This window comes from Macaca mulatta, chromosome 13 (genome assembly GCF_049350105.2).
Source record: "Macaca mulatta isolate MMU2019108-1 chromosome 13, T2T-MMU8v2.0, whole genome shotgun sequence".
Taxonomy (NCBI): domain Eukaryota; kingdom Metazoa; phylum Chordata; class Mammalia; order Primates; family Cercopithecidae; genus Macaca; species Macaca mulatta.
The window spans coordinates 76,096,537-76,112,698 of NC_133418.1; the positions used below are offsets into that span (position 1 = coordinate 76,096,537).

General features: G+C 36.0%; 2 protein-coding genes across 2 annotated transcripts in view; one reads left to right on the forward strand and one right to left on the reverse strand.

The window, feature by feature from the left end:
* LHCGR (luteinizing hormone/choriogonadotropin receptor) overlaps positions 1-3,016 on the forward strand; it is a 63,445-nt gene extending 60,429 nt beyond the window's left edge. The window contains exon 11 of the mRNA XM_015112325.3: positions 958-3,016. Within this exon, the coding sequence (XP_014967811.3) occupies positions 958-2,110 (1,153 nt within the window). The 3' untranslated portion in view covers positions 2,111-3,016. The remainder of the gene's footprint in view (positions 1-957) is intronic.
* Positions 3,017-10,604: 7,588 nt separating this feature from the next.
* GTF2A1L (general transcription factor IIA subunit 1 like) overlaps positions 10,605-16,162 on the reverse strand; it is a 61,510-nt gene continuing 55,952 nt past the window's right edge. The window contains exon 9 of the mRNA XM_015112323.3: positions 10,605-10,875. Within this exon, the coding sequence (XP_014967809.1) occupies positions 10,768-10,875 (108 nt within the window). The 3' untranslated portion in view covers positions 10,605-10,767. The remainder of the gene's footprint in view (positions 10,876-16,162) is intronic.

Sequence of the window (16,162 nt, forward strand, 5' to 3'; positions counted from 1 at the left end):
CTCCAGCCTGGTGACAGACCCAGACTCCGTCTCAAAAAAAAAAAAAAAAAAAAGACAGAGCGAGCAGAAAAAACCCTAAACTCAGGAAGTATCAGTGGGGTTGGAAAGGAGTGGCAAAGGAAGGACTGTTCTTTCACTAGGGACCAAGTACCTCTTAAGCCTCCCTCTGTCTTTGACTCACGCCCCTAAAGAGCAATGTTTCCACCATCTCTTCCTCTTGTTCACAACTATATTCTTCCTCTGCTCCTAAATTTCTAATAACCTATCCTTGGTTTCTATTTCTCGATTGGACTATTTGATTAGCCAGGGACTTAAATGCAAACAAGTCCAGCAGTAGCAAATGACTTTCAATAACATGAGCCTTCCATTTGTGTTCTACTACATACAAACAGCTTGGTAGCAGTTTGGTTGGCAACTAAATGAGAGATAAATAGCTAAGAAAATGACAAGAAAGGATTATTTTAGATTTACCAAGCATACATTGTCTTTCTAAACTTGTTTTCAAAAGAAAATCATCCTTTGTAAACAGCTTCATTAACTTTTTGCATCAATGTTTTATATATATATATGTATATATACACACATATATGTGTGTATATATACACAACATATTTACATATATACACATATGTTTATATGCATGTATATACATATATATGTATATACACACGTGTATATATGTATATGTGTATATATGCACACATATGTATATGTATATATGTGTAAATATACATATATGTGTGTAGATATGTGTATATATAGTCTAATGGCTTTTCATTCCCTTCTTAAGGAACTCCTACATCAAATCAGAGTTCTCAAATAATTTAACAAACGTAAGGCTGAGGGTATTATGGATTTGTTTGCTTTTGTTTCTTTGGCTTTAAAGAAACCTAATTCTTGAATTTTTTTAATACTCAGAGAAAACCTCTTACATCAAGCCAATAATTCTTCTTACAGTTATTCTGCCATGCTTGCTGAGAGTGAACTGAGTGGCTGGGACTATGAATATGGTTTCTGCTTACCCAAGACACCCCGATGTGCTCCTGAACCAGATGCTTTTAATCCCTGTGAAGATATTATGGGCTATGACTTCCTTAGGGTCCTGATTTGGCTGATTAATATTCTAGCCATCATGGGAAACATGACTGTTCTTTTTGTTCTCCTGACAAGTCGTTACAAACTTACAGTGCCTCGTTTTCTCATGTGCAATCTCTCCTTTGCAGACTTTTGCATGGGACTCTATCTGCTGCTCATAGCCTCAGTTGATTCCCAAACCAAGGGCCAGTACTATAACCATGCCATAGACTGGCAGACAGGGAGTGGGTGCAGCACTGCTGGCTTTTTCACTGTATTCGCAAGTGAACTTTCTGTCTACACCCTCACCGTCATCACTCTAGAAAGATGGCACACCATCACTTATGCTATTCACCTGGACCAAAAGCTGCGATTAAGACATGCCATTCTGATTATGCTTGGAGGATGGCTCTTTTCTTCTCTAATAGCTATGTTGCCCCTTGTGGGTGTCAGCAATTACATGAAGGTCAGTATATGTTTCCCCATGGATGTGGAAACCACTCTCTCACAAGTCTATATATTAACCATCCTGATTCTCAATGTGGTGGCCTTCATCATAATTTGTGCTTGCTACATTAAAATTTATTTTGCAGTTCAAAACCCAGAATTAATGGCTACCAACAAAGATACAAAGATTGCTAAGAAAATGGCAATCCTCATCTTCACCGATTTCACCTGCATGGCACCTATCTCTTTTTTTGCTATCTCAGCTGCCTTCAAAGCGCCTCTTATCACAGTAACCAACTCTAAAGTTTTACTGGTTCTTTTTTATCCCATCAATTCTTGTGCCAATCCATTTCTGTATGCAATATTCACTAAGACATTCCAAAGAGATTTCTTTCTGTTGCTGAGCAAATTTGGATGCTGTAAACATCGGGCTGAACTTTATCGAAGGAAGGATTTTTCAGCTTATACCTCCAACTGCAAAAATGGCTTCACTGGATCAAATAAGCCTTCTCAGTCCACCTTGAAGCTGTCCACATTGCACTGTCAAGGTACAGCTCTCCTAGACAAGACGTGCTACACAGAGTGTTAACTGTTACATCAGCAACTGCATTATCGAATTGTTTTTAAACCTGTAAAAAAAAAAAATTACCTGTACCAGTAAAGGGTTGGATTTAGGAAATTATTTATTCTTAGGTACATTGGGCAAGAGACCTCTACCTAGCAGACAGTGTAGACCATGACCACTGCCATACTAAAAACTGTTTGTCATTGATATAGGGCATCAATACCCAAGTTGGGAGCATTTAGAAATCTTTATAGAAATTTTACCACAGTAATTTTGTTTGATGAATCTATTAAAAAACCGAGGAGGTATTTTGCATAACTTTTTTGCATTTTTGTAATTTGTATGGCATTCTATAAAAATATTAGTTCATAACAGATCAGAAATTTAAAATAAGTGGCCTTTTTCCTCAGGTAGTTTGAAAAACGCACTCTAGAGATGCACTCTCCAATCTGGTAGCCACTGGCCACATGTGGCTAAATTAAAATTAAATAAAATGAAAAGTGTAGTTTCTCAGTTGCACTAGCCACATTTCAAGTTCTCAATAGCTACATGTGACTAGTGGTTACCATACTGGACAGCACAGACACAGAATATTTTCACCACCACAGAAAGTTCTATTTGTTCTATTATAGAGACTTTTATCTATCCCCTATCTGGATTCTACTTATTTATAATTTAAGGTAAACATCTAAAAGCACATTTCAGCCTATTTGCTTAGTGAAACATTAAGCTGTAGACTGTGAACTCCTCGTGAGTAGGAATCCTGTCTCAGTTCATTTTGTTTTCCTGCTTCCTACCTCAAGATCTTGGCAATGGTACACTACAAATGTGCTGAATTAGAATTACTCTGAAGTTATGAAACATATAATGAAAACAATTTTTTTCTAGAGCTTATATTTTTATTTGAATGAAATAAAATGTTTAAATATTTAAAAATAATTAAGTTTCATCTTTTCTATCCTTTGGAGAGTATAGGAAAATACATTCAGTATTTGCTAGAAGATATTTTTACTTATTAGAATTGGTTCTTATAGGACAACAAAACTATGGTTTTAACTACAGTGTTTTTTGTATGTTCCTTTGACTTCTTTAAAGTAACTCTCATTGAAAGCTAATTCTATACCAAACATCTTGATAAATGTTATATAATTTAACCCATTTAATCTTCATAAAACTCTATGATGTAGATATTATTCACATTTTATAGGAGAGCAAAACCTACAATTTGTCAACGTTCACAAAACAAATAAAAGATCCAACTAATAGAATTTAAACTCAAAGCTCTGATTCAGGACCCCAGCCTCTTAATCACTGTATTTTACTGATTCCCATATCGGTAAAACAGTCATCTAAGAGTTTAATATGCATTCAAAGTTCCTTAAATTTTCCCCAACATTTTATGTTTTCAAATGTGCAGAAAAATTGAAAGAATTGTACAGTGAACACCCATACAGCACCACTTAGGTTCAACAATATTTTACCATATTAGCTTCATTACATATGTATGTAATTATCCATGATTTATCAATTCATCTTATTTTGGATACATTTCAGAGTAATTTGTAGACATCAGAACTTAGCCCTAAACATTTTAGCACTCTTACTACTAACCAAGATATTTATTTACATTTCTAGATAAAATTTACATAGTGAAATGGACAAATCTTAAGCATGCCATTTAATGAGTTCTGAGAAATGCATATACCATGTGACCCAAACTTCTCTCAAGGCATAGTAATATAATATCATCACCCTCAGAAAGTTCCCTCATGCCCCTTCCCAGTTAATTCCTGACCCCCAGCCCCAGAGGGAAGGATGGTTTTTTATTTTTTCTCCCACCAATTAGTTTGTCTGTCCTAGAACTTCAAATAAACAGAATCATATAGTACATACTCTTTGTATAAGGCTCCTTTGACTCAACCCAATGTATTTGCTACTTATCCATGTTATTGCTTGAATATTGCTGATTAGTATTACATTGTATGAATAGAACATTGTTTCTATTCTTCTATTAATGATCTGTGCTATTTCCCATTTTTAGCTCCTTTGAGATTTTATGATATAAATGTATAGACATAACTAAACACTCTACACATCCAATCTGTTTTCAATCCTTATGCCACTGTGCAAAGTGATTCAAAGGATCATAACATTATAAATTTTATAAAATCTCTTCTCTGTATTGTGTTTTTCACATTTCTGACTTTTCTGCTGCATAACAAGTTACTTGTCTTTATTCATATGCAGGCCTCTCTCGTAAGTTAGTGTTCCAAAATTTGTCTCAGCAATATAAAAGAATACTAATTAGTCGTGTTGCTGTATACCTAACACAAACTTTCTGATTCATATATAAATCCCAGAACCAAAACAGCTAAGAAAGCAAAAAAAGCATAAAGGAAAAAAAGGGAAATAAAATCTATTCTTGTGGAGAAACTTTACACACTCAAATGCAGTTTGAGACCAAGTTACTTCTACATATACTCTGACAATAACTTTCATAACCTTTGCACAAAAACTGATGTTTATTTTCTACACTGTAAGTTTTAACACATGGAGGTACAGTATATTGTCTTCCTCATTCTCATTCCCATATTCTTCAGTTGCTAAGATCTACCAGTTATTCTTCTGAATTGTCTTCTACACCAGTTTATATTCCAGGGCCAGGCATGGTGGCTCATGCCTGTAATCCCAGCACTTTGAGAAGACAAGGCAGGAGGATCATCTGAGGCCAAAAGTTCAAAATCAGCCTGGACAACATAGTGAGACCCCATCTCTACAAAAATTAAAATTAAAAAATTAGTCAGGTGTGGTGGCAATGTGCCTGTAGTACCAGCTACTCAGGAGACTGAGATAGGAGAATCACTTAAGCCCAGGAATTCGAGGTTGCAGTGAGCTATGATCATGCCACTGTACTTTAGCCTGGGCAACAAAGTGAGACCCTGTCTCAACAACAACAACAAAAATTCCCATGTAAATGTAAACTGAAAAAAAATTGTATTCTTATTGCCACACCCACATCTCAGATCATTTTCCCCTTACTCCTAGAGTATCTCCCTAATTTTTATTCCTATCCAATCTTTCCCATGTCCATACTCTCATACCCACTACCACTGATTAATCGTCATAAAATCCTATTTCACCTTATTATATACATGCAAAAAAAAAAAATCCTGAGCAATTCATCGGACCATAAATTTACATTTTAGAGCTTAGCCTAACATTCAGAGAGTCCTAACTTTATTTCTACTGATCTACTTTAAATCTACTAACTTTATTTCGTGCTGATTTTCTACATGAAACAAATTGTTCTAATCACTTTTCCCTAGCCATGCCGTATGAACCTCCATGCTGGAGCCATGCCATTCTTACTGTCTGAACACCTTATCCCTTACCTGTCCTTCCCCGCATCCTTTAAGGCCCTAAAACAACCACAGGTTTATCTTTTTTATCTTTTTTCTTAAAACAAAACAAAACAAAACAACCAGAGTCTCACTCTGTAAGCCAGGCTGGAGTTCAGTGGTGCGATTATGGCTCACTGCAGCCTCTACTTCCTGGGTTCAAGTGATCCTCCCACCTTAGCCTCCCAAGTAGCTGGAACTACAGGAGTGCACCACCATGTCTGGCTTTTTTTTTTTTTTTTTTTTTCTTGTAGAGATGGGGTTTAGCCATGTTGCCCAGGCTGGTCTTGAACTCCTGTCTTCAAGCAATCCTCCTGCCTTTGCCTCCCAAAGTGCTGAGATTACAGGCATGATCCACCATGCCCGGTCTTTTTTTTTTTTTTTAAATTAAACTCTCCTTACTTTTTCCTTAATCTGCTATAGTCAAGACTCTTCCTTTATCCAAAATAAAGTAGGACACAAATAATATACAACCCGCAATGATCTCTCTCTTTGGACTTCTTTAGCATTTGTCCTCTGCGTCACGCATTTGTCTCTTACCCTACACTGCTGGGTTAATTATCTTTACAAGTACACCTCTTATTCACCTATGATAGGAGTTTTTTTAGTGGTACACTCATCTCTGTTTCCAACTATATCTAGAGTCTTACACATCATAGATGATTCATAATTTTTTAGCTGATTCACTTTTATAACTGAAAATAAAATTGTCCTACTTAAGAAGCATTTCCTCTATGAGACGGTCTCATAGAAAACATGTGTATTCTTATTCTGTATAATCTCTCATTACATATTTGATGATTTTGATACCTAAATCATCAAAATGCAATACTCGATAAATTTATATTTCTGTTTTGTATTTTTTGATTAATATTTGATATTTTCACTGGTAGGCTGCAAAATGGCTAAGAGGGGTTAATTCATCTGGAATAACTCATCTAAATTTACAAAATGATTTTAAAAGGCAATGGTATTTTTTCCTTTATTTATAACATTTTCTGTAAAGGGCATGATTTTGGTTTCCTCAAATTGTAGTGAGTCCACATGTAATTAAGAATCTCTGTCCCAAAGATTTCAATAAATGTGTTTATAATTAGAAATAATGATTTCCTCAAAATGAGCAATATTTTTATCTTTTTCTTCCCCTATGAGTTATTACCTAGGGCTTTCTACTCATAATTTACCCTTCTAGTTATAAATCACAACATTCCCACTGGCTTAGAGTGTATTTACATGAAAATCAGGATAATATTAACCTACTAATATGAGTCAAAATAAAATCTCCCATTAAATCCCCTCCCTTTTTACCCACCACAATTAACTGATGCTACTCACTCTAAAAGTTATCCTTTTTCCTACACAATCTAAGTGACTGAAACTGAGTGTGTCAATTAGATTTCTTGCTCCTCTATGGAGTCTGAGCTATAGAGGTGATTATTTACAAACATTACAGCCATGACTGAGGTGTTCTGCACATTGAATAAAATAGGTAAATGTACCAGACAAGGTCAGTTGGTCAGTCCCTAAGAGACTAACTGTACAAACTCAGCAAGATCTTCTTAGTCCACAGAGAGAAGAAGAAAGTATGCAAGAAAGAGCTACAGCATAGGCCAGGCATGGTGGCTCACACCTGTAATCCTAGTACTTTGGGAGGCCAAGGCAGGCAAATCACTTGGGCTCCCAAGTTCAAGACAGGCCTGGGCAACATGGCAAAACCCTGTCTCTACAAAAAATACAAAAATTAACCAGGCATGGTAGTGCCTGTAATGCCAACTACTTGGGAGGCTGAGGCATGAGGATCTCTTGAGCCTGGGAAGTGGAGGTTGCAGTAAACTGAGATAGCACCACTGCACTCCAGCCTGGGTGATAGAGCCAGACCTTGTCTCAAAAAAAGAGAAGGGGAGGAGAAAGGGGGAGGAAGGGGAGGAGAAGGGGAGGAGAAATGGAGGGGAGGGGAAAGGGAGGAGAAGGGGAGGAGAAATGGAGGGGAGGGGAAGGGGAGGAGAAGGGGAGGAGAAATGGAGGGGAGGGGAAGGGGAGGAGGAAGGGAGGAGAGGGAGGGGAGGGGAGGGAAAGGTTAGGGGAGGGGAGGGGAGAGGAGAGGAGGAAAAGAAGGAAGGAGGGAGGAAGGGAGGGAGGGAGAAAGGGAAGAAAGAATTACAGCATGCTAACAAAAATACTTGAGAAATTCTCAAAGTATACTGACATAGAAATTTCTCTACCTATAAAAGAGCTTAGAAATGACATTTACCAAGAGACTGTCTTTATAAGAACGTAAGAAACTTAGAGTATTTTGTTATAAAAATGCAATAGGAAATGTTTACCTTGGACATAATAAAGATGTTCCTGAAAGGAAAAGTAATATGATATCAAAGCCAAGTCTCAGGTAAACTCTCCTGACTTACAGGGCTTAAAGAATAACTTTCTCTTTTAAAATGAACTAGTGTCTCACTCTATCTTTACTACACAGGTTAAATTTGTAGGTAGTGAAATCAATTTAGTGGTTCAACACGATCAATTTTTTTAATGAAACAAAACAGAATCAAATAGATGATGCTGGGAAGGCTATCATATGCTAAAGGCAAGCATAATTTTCTGAAACTTTTGTCTCATTTGTTATGTGTGTCAGTCGACATGCAAATATATACTGAGTTGTTAAACTGTATTTCTTAGTGTAGATTCAGGCCAAAAAATGTTAAAGTCACTGTTCAGATGACTTCTCAAGAACTAGGATTTTTCCTAGCATTATCTGAGACTAATAAAAAGGTAACAGATCCAAAATAATTTGGTGATCTCTTAATTATCTCTGTAGTCACCAATAAAACTATGTAATTGGTTTATGTTAGCACACAAGGAAAATTATTATTGTTTTGTGATAAGCATACATTTAAATTGATTTTTTGCATTTTTAAAAGATGAGGGGCATGAGAGCAAGCAGAGACACAAATGGAACAACCATGACTTAATCTTTAATGATAAAATACACTACACAAATAAAGAGGCCCAATATAATAACAGTATGTGTAATATGCCATTTAAAAAATCACCAAAGTAAAATGAGATTTTAAAGTTCACAGTGAAGAAGAGGAAAAGAATTTTAGAAACAAATATTATTGCCTCCCTCGGGCACTTGAACCAACACATTAATTCCCAGCTCCCAGGTGTGTACACCATATCAATAAATTCAGCCCTTAATTTGCAATAAAATTTGCCTGGGGAAAATACAGAATGACTGGGTGGGCCTGAAAGAAAACAGGAAGAAGACAGTACACTTCTCACCTGTAATCCCAGCACTTTGGGAGGCCGAGGCGGGCGTATTACGAGGTTAGGAGATAAAGACCATCTTGGCTAACACGGTGAAATTCCGTCTCTACTAAAAATACAAAAAATTAGCCAGGCATGGTGGCGGACACACGTAGTCCCAGCCACTCGGCAGGCTGAGGCAGGAGAATGGCGTGAACCCGGGAGGCGGAGCTTGCCGTGAGCCGAGATCGCACCACTGCACTCCAGCCTGGGCAACAGAGAGAGATTCTGTCTCAAAAAAAAAAAAAAAGAAAGTACACTCCTCAGCCCTGGAGTGGGTACATTTCAGAGACAGATGCAAAGCACTCTCTTTTTACTTTCCACGTAGAGAATACAGACATTTCATGGAAGGCAACACCCTTGAAAAGAACGCACAGCTCCTGGGAGTTCTCAAGATCCAGAGAAGGATCTGGAATAGCACTGGTAATAAGGAAAAGGTCAATCACTTTTGGATGAAGGTCAATCACTAAGGATGAAGAGGGTCTAGTGGGAGAATACAGCTGGGGACCAGCCCACTCACCAGTACTAACTGAATCCTCATGCGGCTGCCAACTTTAGGCCAGAGACAATACCCCATCCATGTTGCCCAGGGCTCAGAGGAGATCCATCCAGATTTCGAGAAGATATACCAATAGCTGAGCCTCTTGTGTAGGACAGAAAAGTGTTGGAAAAAATTAAACTCCCCAATAGGGTTGCTTTCCAAAAAGATATGGGGAATTTGCCCTGTAACCAGTCAGATCCAGATACCGAATCCTTAAGGAGCTTTAATAGGCCATAACCTACTCATCCCTGCATTGCTTTTCGTGTGACAGTTACTGTCCTTAAAAACACCATTCAGGGATAAAAACAGAGCTCCTAGACTTACAGAGCATATGTGCCCCACCTGTTAAGAGCAGTAGAGTGATGGGGAAAATGTTTCTTTGAGAGATGTGAATCTACTAAGGAAGAGAGTATTATAGAATAACATCAGAATATTAATTTGCTTTGTTTTTATTGCTACGGGAAAACGAGGGCTATTTATCTGATGTTTTGTTTCCTCTCTGTGATTTCAAGACAGTTATCCATTCCTCCGTATCTCAAATGAAATTGCCAAAGCAGAAGTTCCTGAAGAGAACATCTCTTCTTGACTTTTGTTTTAGAAAGCCTAAAATCAATGAAGGAGATCCCTGTTAAGAAAAAGAGAGTGAGGCACTGCCTTTGAAGGGGAAAGGGTTTGCAAAGGGGTCTTCCACTGCACAAAAAACGGAAAAAGTAGGGAGAGAGAAAAACCCACCATGATCAGGCAAAATACAGAAGTATAAAATTTCAAGAAGTAGAATAGGAACCTAACCCACTTCCTCACAATTCCCCAGAAATATAAAGAAGAATGGCCTAGCCAAATGGTAAGTTCAGAGAGGCTGATCCTTAGCTATAGGGATCCTAGCCTCGGCAAAAATTTTCATGTTCAAATAATAGTATAGGCATCTGCCTCCAAGGGACCATCTGGGCTTAAACAATCAACATATTTCCAGTAATCAGTACAGAATTAAAACCCAAAGAAGCCTTTTTGAATATCCCACTACTTAAAAGACTCCCAAGGACGTTCTATAACATGGTTTGGTGAGAGGTGGGAGGAATGCTGGTCCCAATCTAATAACTGATACTGACTTTACCATGAAGGGGAACTGAAATGTGATTTAAATTTTACTTCAAGAAAAAAGAAATGTGATACTTTTTCATGTTCCATTATCCTGATGCATCTATGCTTTGTAATGGTATAGAATGAGAGTTTTTAAAAACCCTGTTAGGACACAAAACGAAATACATATAAAATTGTGTATTTGTATCTGCATCTGAATTATAATTTTATTAAATTCCATACAGTGAACTACAAATTTGAACAGCTCTCTGCTGGACTATATTTAAAATAAAAATGAATTTCACAATATGCAATATAGTCCAACTGATGTTCACAAAATAGCTGTACTGAGCTCACAAGGTTTACCACTCTGCATCACCAATGGCTTTTGCAAATACATAGTCTCTCCCTCCAAAACACATAACACCATCTTTCAAATAGAATTTCCATTTGTTCTTGCTTCGATGAATCTGGAGGGAGAAAAGTAGTTTACATTAATTAATTTTACAAGTTAAAGGATCACCTGCATCTCTTTGCTACAGTAAATGGGATTATTCTCACCCTAAATGTGAGTGCCTTAAAACTAAAACCTCCTCAAGATAGTTTATTCGTTCCACAAACATTTGAGTTCCTATGTGTTAGACACTGTTTTAGGCACTGGAAATATATTAAGATACATATATTTCTATACTGTATATTTTATATATAAAAACACACATCCTGTATATGTAAAACCAAAAAAAAAAAAAATTCCCTGCCTTTTAAGAGTTTACATTTTAATAGGGAAGGACAGAAACCTAATACTTAAGTAAATTGTATAGAATATTAAGCTGCCATTTGAGGTGACACTTGAGCAAAAACTTGAAAAGGTTAGGAATAAAGCCAGGCAGATATTGACTCAGAAGCATTCCAGATAAAAGGAACAGAAGTGAACAGTCCTGAAGAGGGGCATGCCTGGATTGTTCAAGAATAGCAAAGAGTCCAGTATGTCTGCAAAGGAATAAACAGGAAGGATGTAGGTAATGTTACCAGAAATGAAAAACTGATACTTCATTGTGAGGAAGAAAGTCACAATAAAGCACTGAACAAGGTCAGAAGATACAGTTTATAATCTGTTAGATTCTGCTGGCTGTTTTCTAGATTCCATAAATCAGCCTAGACGCAGACAAAATAAAAAATAAGAAATTTTACTACTTCAAGAGGTAACAAGCCATAAAATCATTGCTACCTCTAAGTAAACTGCAAGTGACTATTTAAAAGCCCTAGGAATATATGATCTGAGATCAAGAGTAAAATTTAAACCTAGTTGTTGACTACAAATAGTCAAGTCCAGGAAAAGCTGTGACTGGTATTCAGATGCATTTTGTGAAGCATAAGAAAACACACAAGATAAACCCCTATTTTTGTGTGGGGGGGGGGTGGTTTAAGTCCTAGTAAATTTTTTCTGAGTTTTATTCCCAAATTGTCTTGCACAGGCACTTGCACATGTCTTAAAAATCCCTTGGGAATGCAATAGTGACAACAAAAATCCCAAACTCAGCACAGGTAATAAAATATAACCAGAATTAGCAGGAGAACAGCAACAGAAGCAACAATTCATTGTGGTACCTTTATCTAGTGACTATATTTTTTCTAGATATACAACAATAGTTCAGTGTTAGGAATTTATTAATATAAACATCATATTACTTGAGTTACTGACAAATCGTATAATCACCTCTAATTGTGTTGAAAAAGTATTTAATAAAGCTATTGCATTTTAGATTTTTTAAAACTCAAGAAAAAAAAAGATTAGAAGACTGTGTATTATACACACACACACACACACACACACACACACACACACATCACCCATCTCAGCCCAAAAGCCAGTGACACACTTAGTGGGAAAAACCCTGAAAGCATTCTCACTAAAGTCAGGACACAGACAAGGATATCCACTATTACTCAACTTCTTAAACACTCTAGAGGTACTAGCCAATGCAATTAGACAAGAAAAAATAAGTAGAGATATAAAAATTGAGAAGGAATAGATTTATAAATACAGTGATTGCATGTCTCAAAAATCCAAAATAATCAATGACAAATTACTAAGAATGCTGATATAAAATTAATATACAGAAATAATTCATAGCCTTCATGCATAGAATCAACAGTTAGAAGACATTCCAGAGGAATAAGCCAATTAGCACCACAACCAAAGAGATAAATAGGAATACACTGAAGAAATACTTGACCTACTGGTAGCATTCAACACTCTCTCCTCTTTGAAATATTCTTCTCACTTGGCTTCTAAAATCCACCGGTTTTCCACTCTCTGACCACTCCTGAGTTTCCTTTACTGAATCCTCCTTATATCTCTTACCTCTCAATTTTAAGGTACACCAGGATTCTTGTTTTTGCTTATATTCACTTTTGGTGATCCTAGTCTCATGACTTTAAACACCATTTATATGCTGTTGACTCCAAGAATTTATGTCTAGCTCACACCTCTCCCTTAAATCCCAGATTCTCATTCAACTGCTTCAGCATCCTCTCCTGAATGTCAAGTAGATATCTGAAGCAAGTTTAAAACTATGACACTTATACTCTCTTCCCCAAACCTCACAATCTTCCCCACCTCACTGGGAAATGATCACTCATTCTTCTAAGAGCTCAAGTCAAAAATCTCAGAGGTATTCTTTATGCTTGCTACTTATGTCCCATATCCAGATCCATCAGTACATGTTAGTTCTACCTACAAAACATATTCATATTACAAAAACTTCTACCACTACCACTACTGTTACTCTTATCTCAGCCATCATCTTCTCTTGCCCAGATTAATACAATAGCCTCATAACTAGTTCCTGTTTTTACCCGTGCTCCCTGACAACACCCACTTTCAGTCTACTGTAAACAGCATACCCAGAGTGTCTGCTAAAAACATAAATCAGATGTCATTTCTCTTCTCAAAACTCTCCAATGACCTCCCATCCAAAAACTAAAGCCCTTACAATGGACTACAAGATTCTTCATTTTTCCTAACTTACTGCTCTGGCCTCTGCACTGTTCCCTGAACACATGGGCAAACTCCTACCTCAGGACTTTTGTATTTCTTGTTCCTTCTGTCTAAAATGCTTAAACCCTAATATCCTCACAGTTCATTCCCTTACTTCCTTCTGATCTTTACCCTATTACGTTCTCAATAATGGCCCCCCAGACACTCCATCTAAAATTGCAACCTATTCCTCCCCAACATCATTAAAATAACAAATTTTATTAATATGATCTCAATGAAAATACCAACAGGGTTTTATTTTGAACCAGACATGTTGATTCTGGAGTTAATATGAAAAATAAACAAGAATATCCAGGAAAATTCTGCAAAAAAAAAAAATAGTAAAGAATTACTAACCTTACCAGATATTAAAAATCTTAATAATTAGATCACAGTAGCATTGGCCTATGGACCTATGCTATCCCCTTTCTGGGTATTTAATAGATATATCTGCACATATTATGAAAATGTCTTATGTACATAGTAATTCAAATCAAAAGACTGAAAAATCACAAATATCCATCAGTAGAGGATTGGTTAAATTTTAGTAATCCTACAATAGGATATTATACAGCTATTAAAATATCATCACAAAGAAAGCCTCCTTATATGGGAAGATCTGACAGAAATGTTGTTTAAAGAAAAAAAGCAAGGTACAGAAGAATATAGTGTTATTTATGTTATCTTTTGTATTTGTATTTGAATAAAGAAATTCTATGAAAACTAATATAACTACTTATTTGCATTCGAGACAGGAAAAGGAGCTACTAACAGAAAGCACAAATGGTGAAGGAATGTGAACCAGATTTTTCACTGTATACCTTTTTATAGTATTTTGATTTTTCAATCATGTGTGTGCACTGTATATTCAAAGAAGGAAATGTACATATATATAGACTATTAGACATATAGATATATATAAAGAGACCATATATATACACACATATATACATATCTCTCTGTATATATAAAGAAACCATGCTATACCCCTAGAAATTAATCATTGTATAGCATCTAAGGGATAAAGTCAGCTATAAGCAAGTCTGCTAAACTATCAAATGAAGATATAGGATATTCAAATGGTTTCACATTCCACTATAAATAGGGTCCTATTTGTAGCACAGAACATTTCCATCTGTAGTAAAAGGTTTCATTTCACCATTAATTTTCCCTATAATGTCTTTATTATTTAAATCTTTATATTAATTTTAGACATTCTCTAGGCCTCTGAAACAAAATATCTACGCCATTTAACTAATTCTCATCCAGTATGTAAACCAGTGACTTTCATTTAGCTCTTTTCTACTGTACCTGTTTATATTTTCAAAGTTTTCCCCCAATTGTTAAATTTTAAAGATAAATTCCATCTGTTAATCAAATCCAAATAAAATATACTAAAGAAGCCAAACAGTGCTTCTCAAAATTTAATGGACATGCAAATCATTTTGGAGTCTTGTTAAAATGTACATTCTTATCCAGTACTCTGGGGTGGAACTCAGGATTCTGCGTTTGTAATACTTTCCCAGAGGAACTGGTACTACCTGCCTTTAAAACAAGCTGAGTAAGTCAGCAGAGTGGCACAGCAAAAGCGTGCGGAGATCATAAAACACACTGAATTAGTAAAGCTCTGAAAAAAGACTACTGAAAGTTCTTTCAAATGACTTGAGTTGGGTTACATTCAATACTATTTGAAAAAATCAACCAGTGATCAGCACTGGAAAGTTTTCCTTTCATAAAGATTCACTATAACAGTGTTCCTCACCCCACTTTGACCTTATACATTCTTTTGGCTATCTTCTGACTACATCACTCCCTTTTTAAAATGTTTCAGTGGTTCCCCAATGCCCTGCTTTCCATTAACTTTGTTACCACTGTTCTTAAAATATTCAGTAAGTAGAAGTGTTCTAAGATACTAGATTTGTTAGCAGTGTATATTTAATATCACCTCTATCTATTCCGTAAGATTATTATAAGAAACAAAAGATAATGTATGAGAAAACACACTGAAAAAATACAAAGTACTATGTAATTAATTACAAGCTATCTCCCACATTGCAGCAAACAAAGGATACCATATCCATAATGGTCTAGAAAATTCTTCATGAGACTTTATGGAATGCATATATAATTAAGTGCCTTATAATGTTTTTTTCATAGAAGGCAATATATTGTTTATAAGAAACTAAAACAAGTTTTAGTTTTAGTTTCTATCCCCTATTCCTTCTTATGTTTATATTTTTATTCAGCACCTAAATTGCCATTTTCTATTTGTATAAAATGTTATAGGGGAGAAAGTGGCCTTATTTTCAGAGAAAAAGATTTCTTTTTACAGCAATTCAAAACATTATCCTTTGTTTCCCCTAAATATATTCAAATTGTGACTGGAATAAAAGGCCCATTAGTTATCAAGGAAACACAAATCAAAACTGCAATAATATACTATTTCACACCCATTAGAATGGTTAGAATTAGAAAGTCGGATCATGGCCAGTGCTGGCCAGGATGTGGAGAAATTGAAACCCTCAAACACTGCTAATAAGAATATAAAATATTATAGCCACTTTGGAAAATAGTCTAGTAGCTCCTTAAACTGTCACCACATGACCCAGGAATTCAACTCCTAAGTATATGCCGAGACAGATGAAAACATATGTCCATGCAAAAACTTGTACACAAATGCTTATAGAGGCATTATTCATAGTAGCAAAAAGGTATCT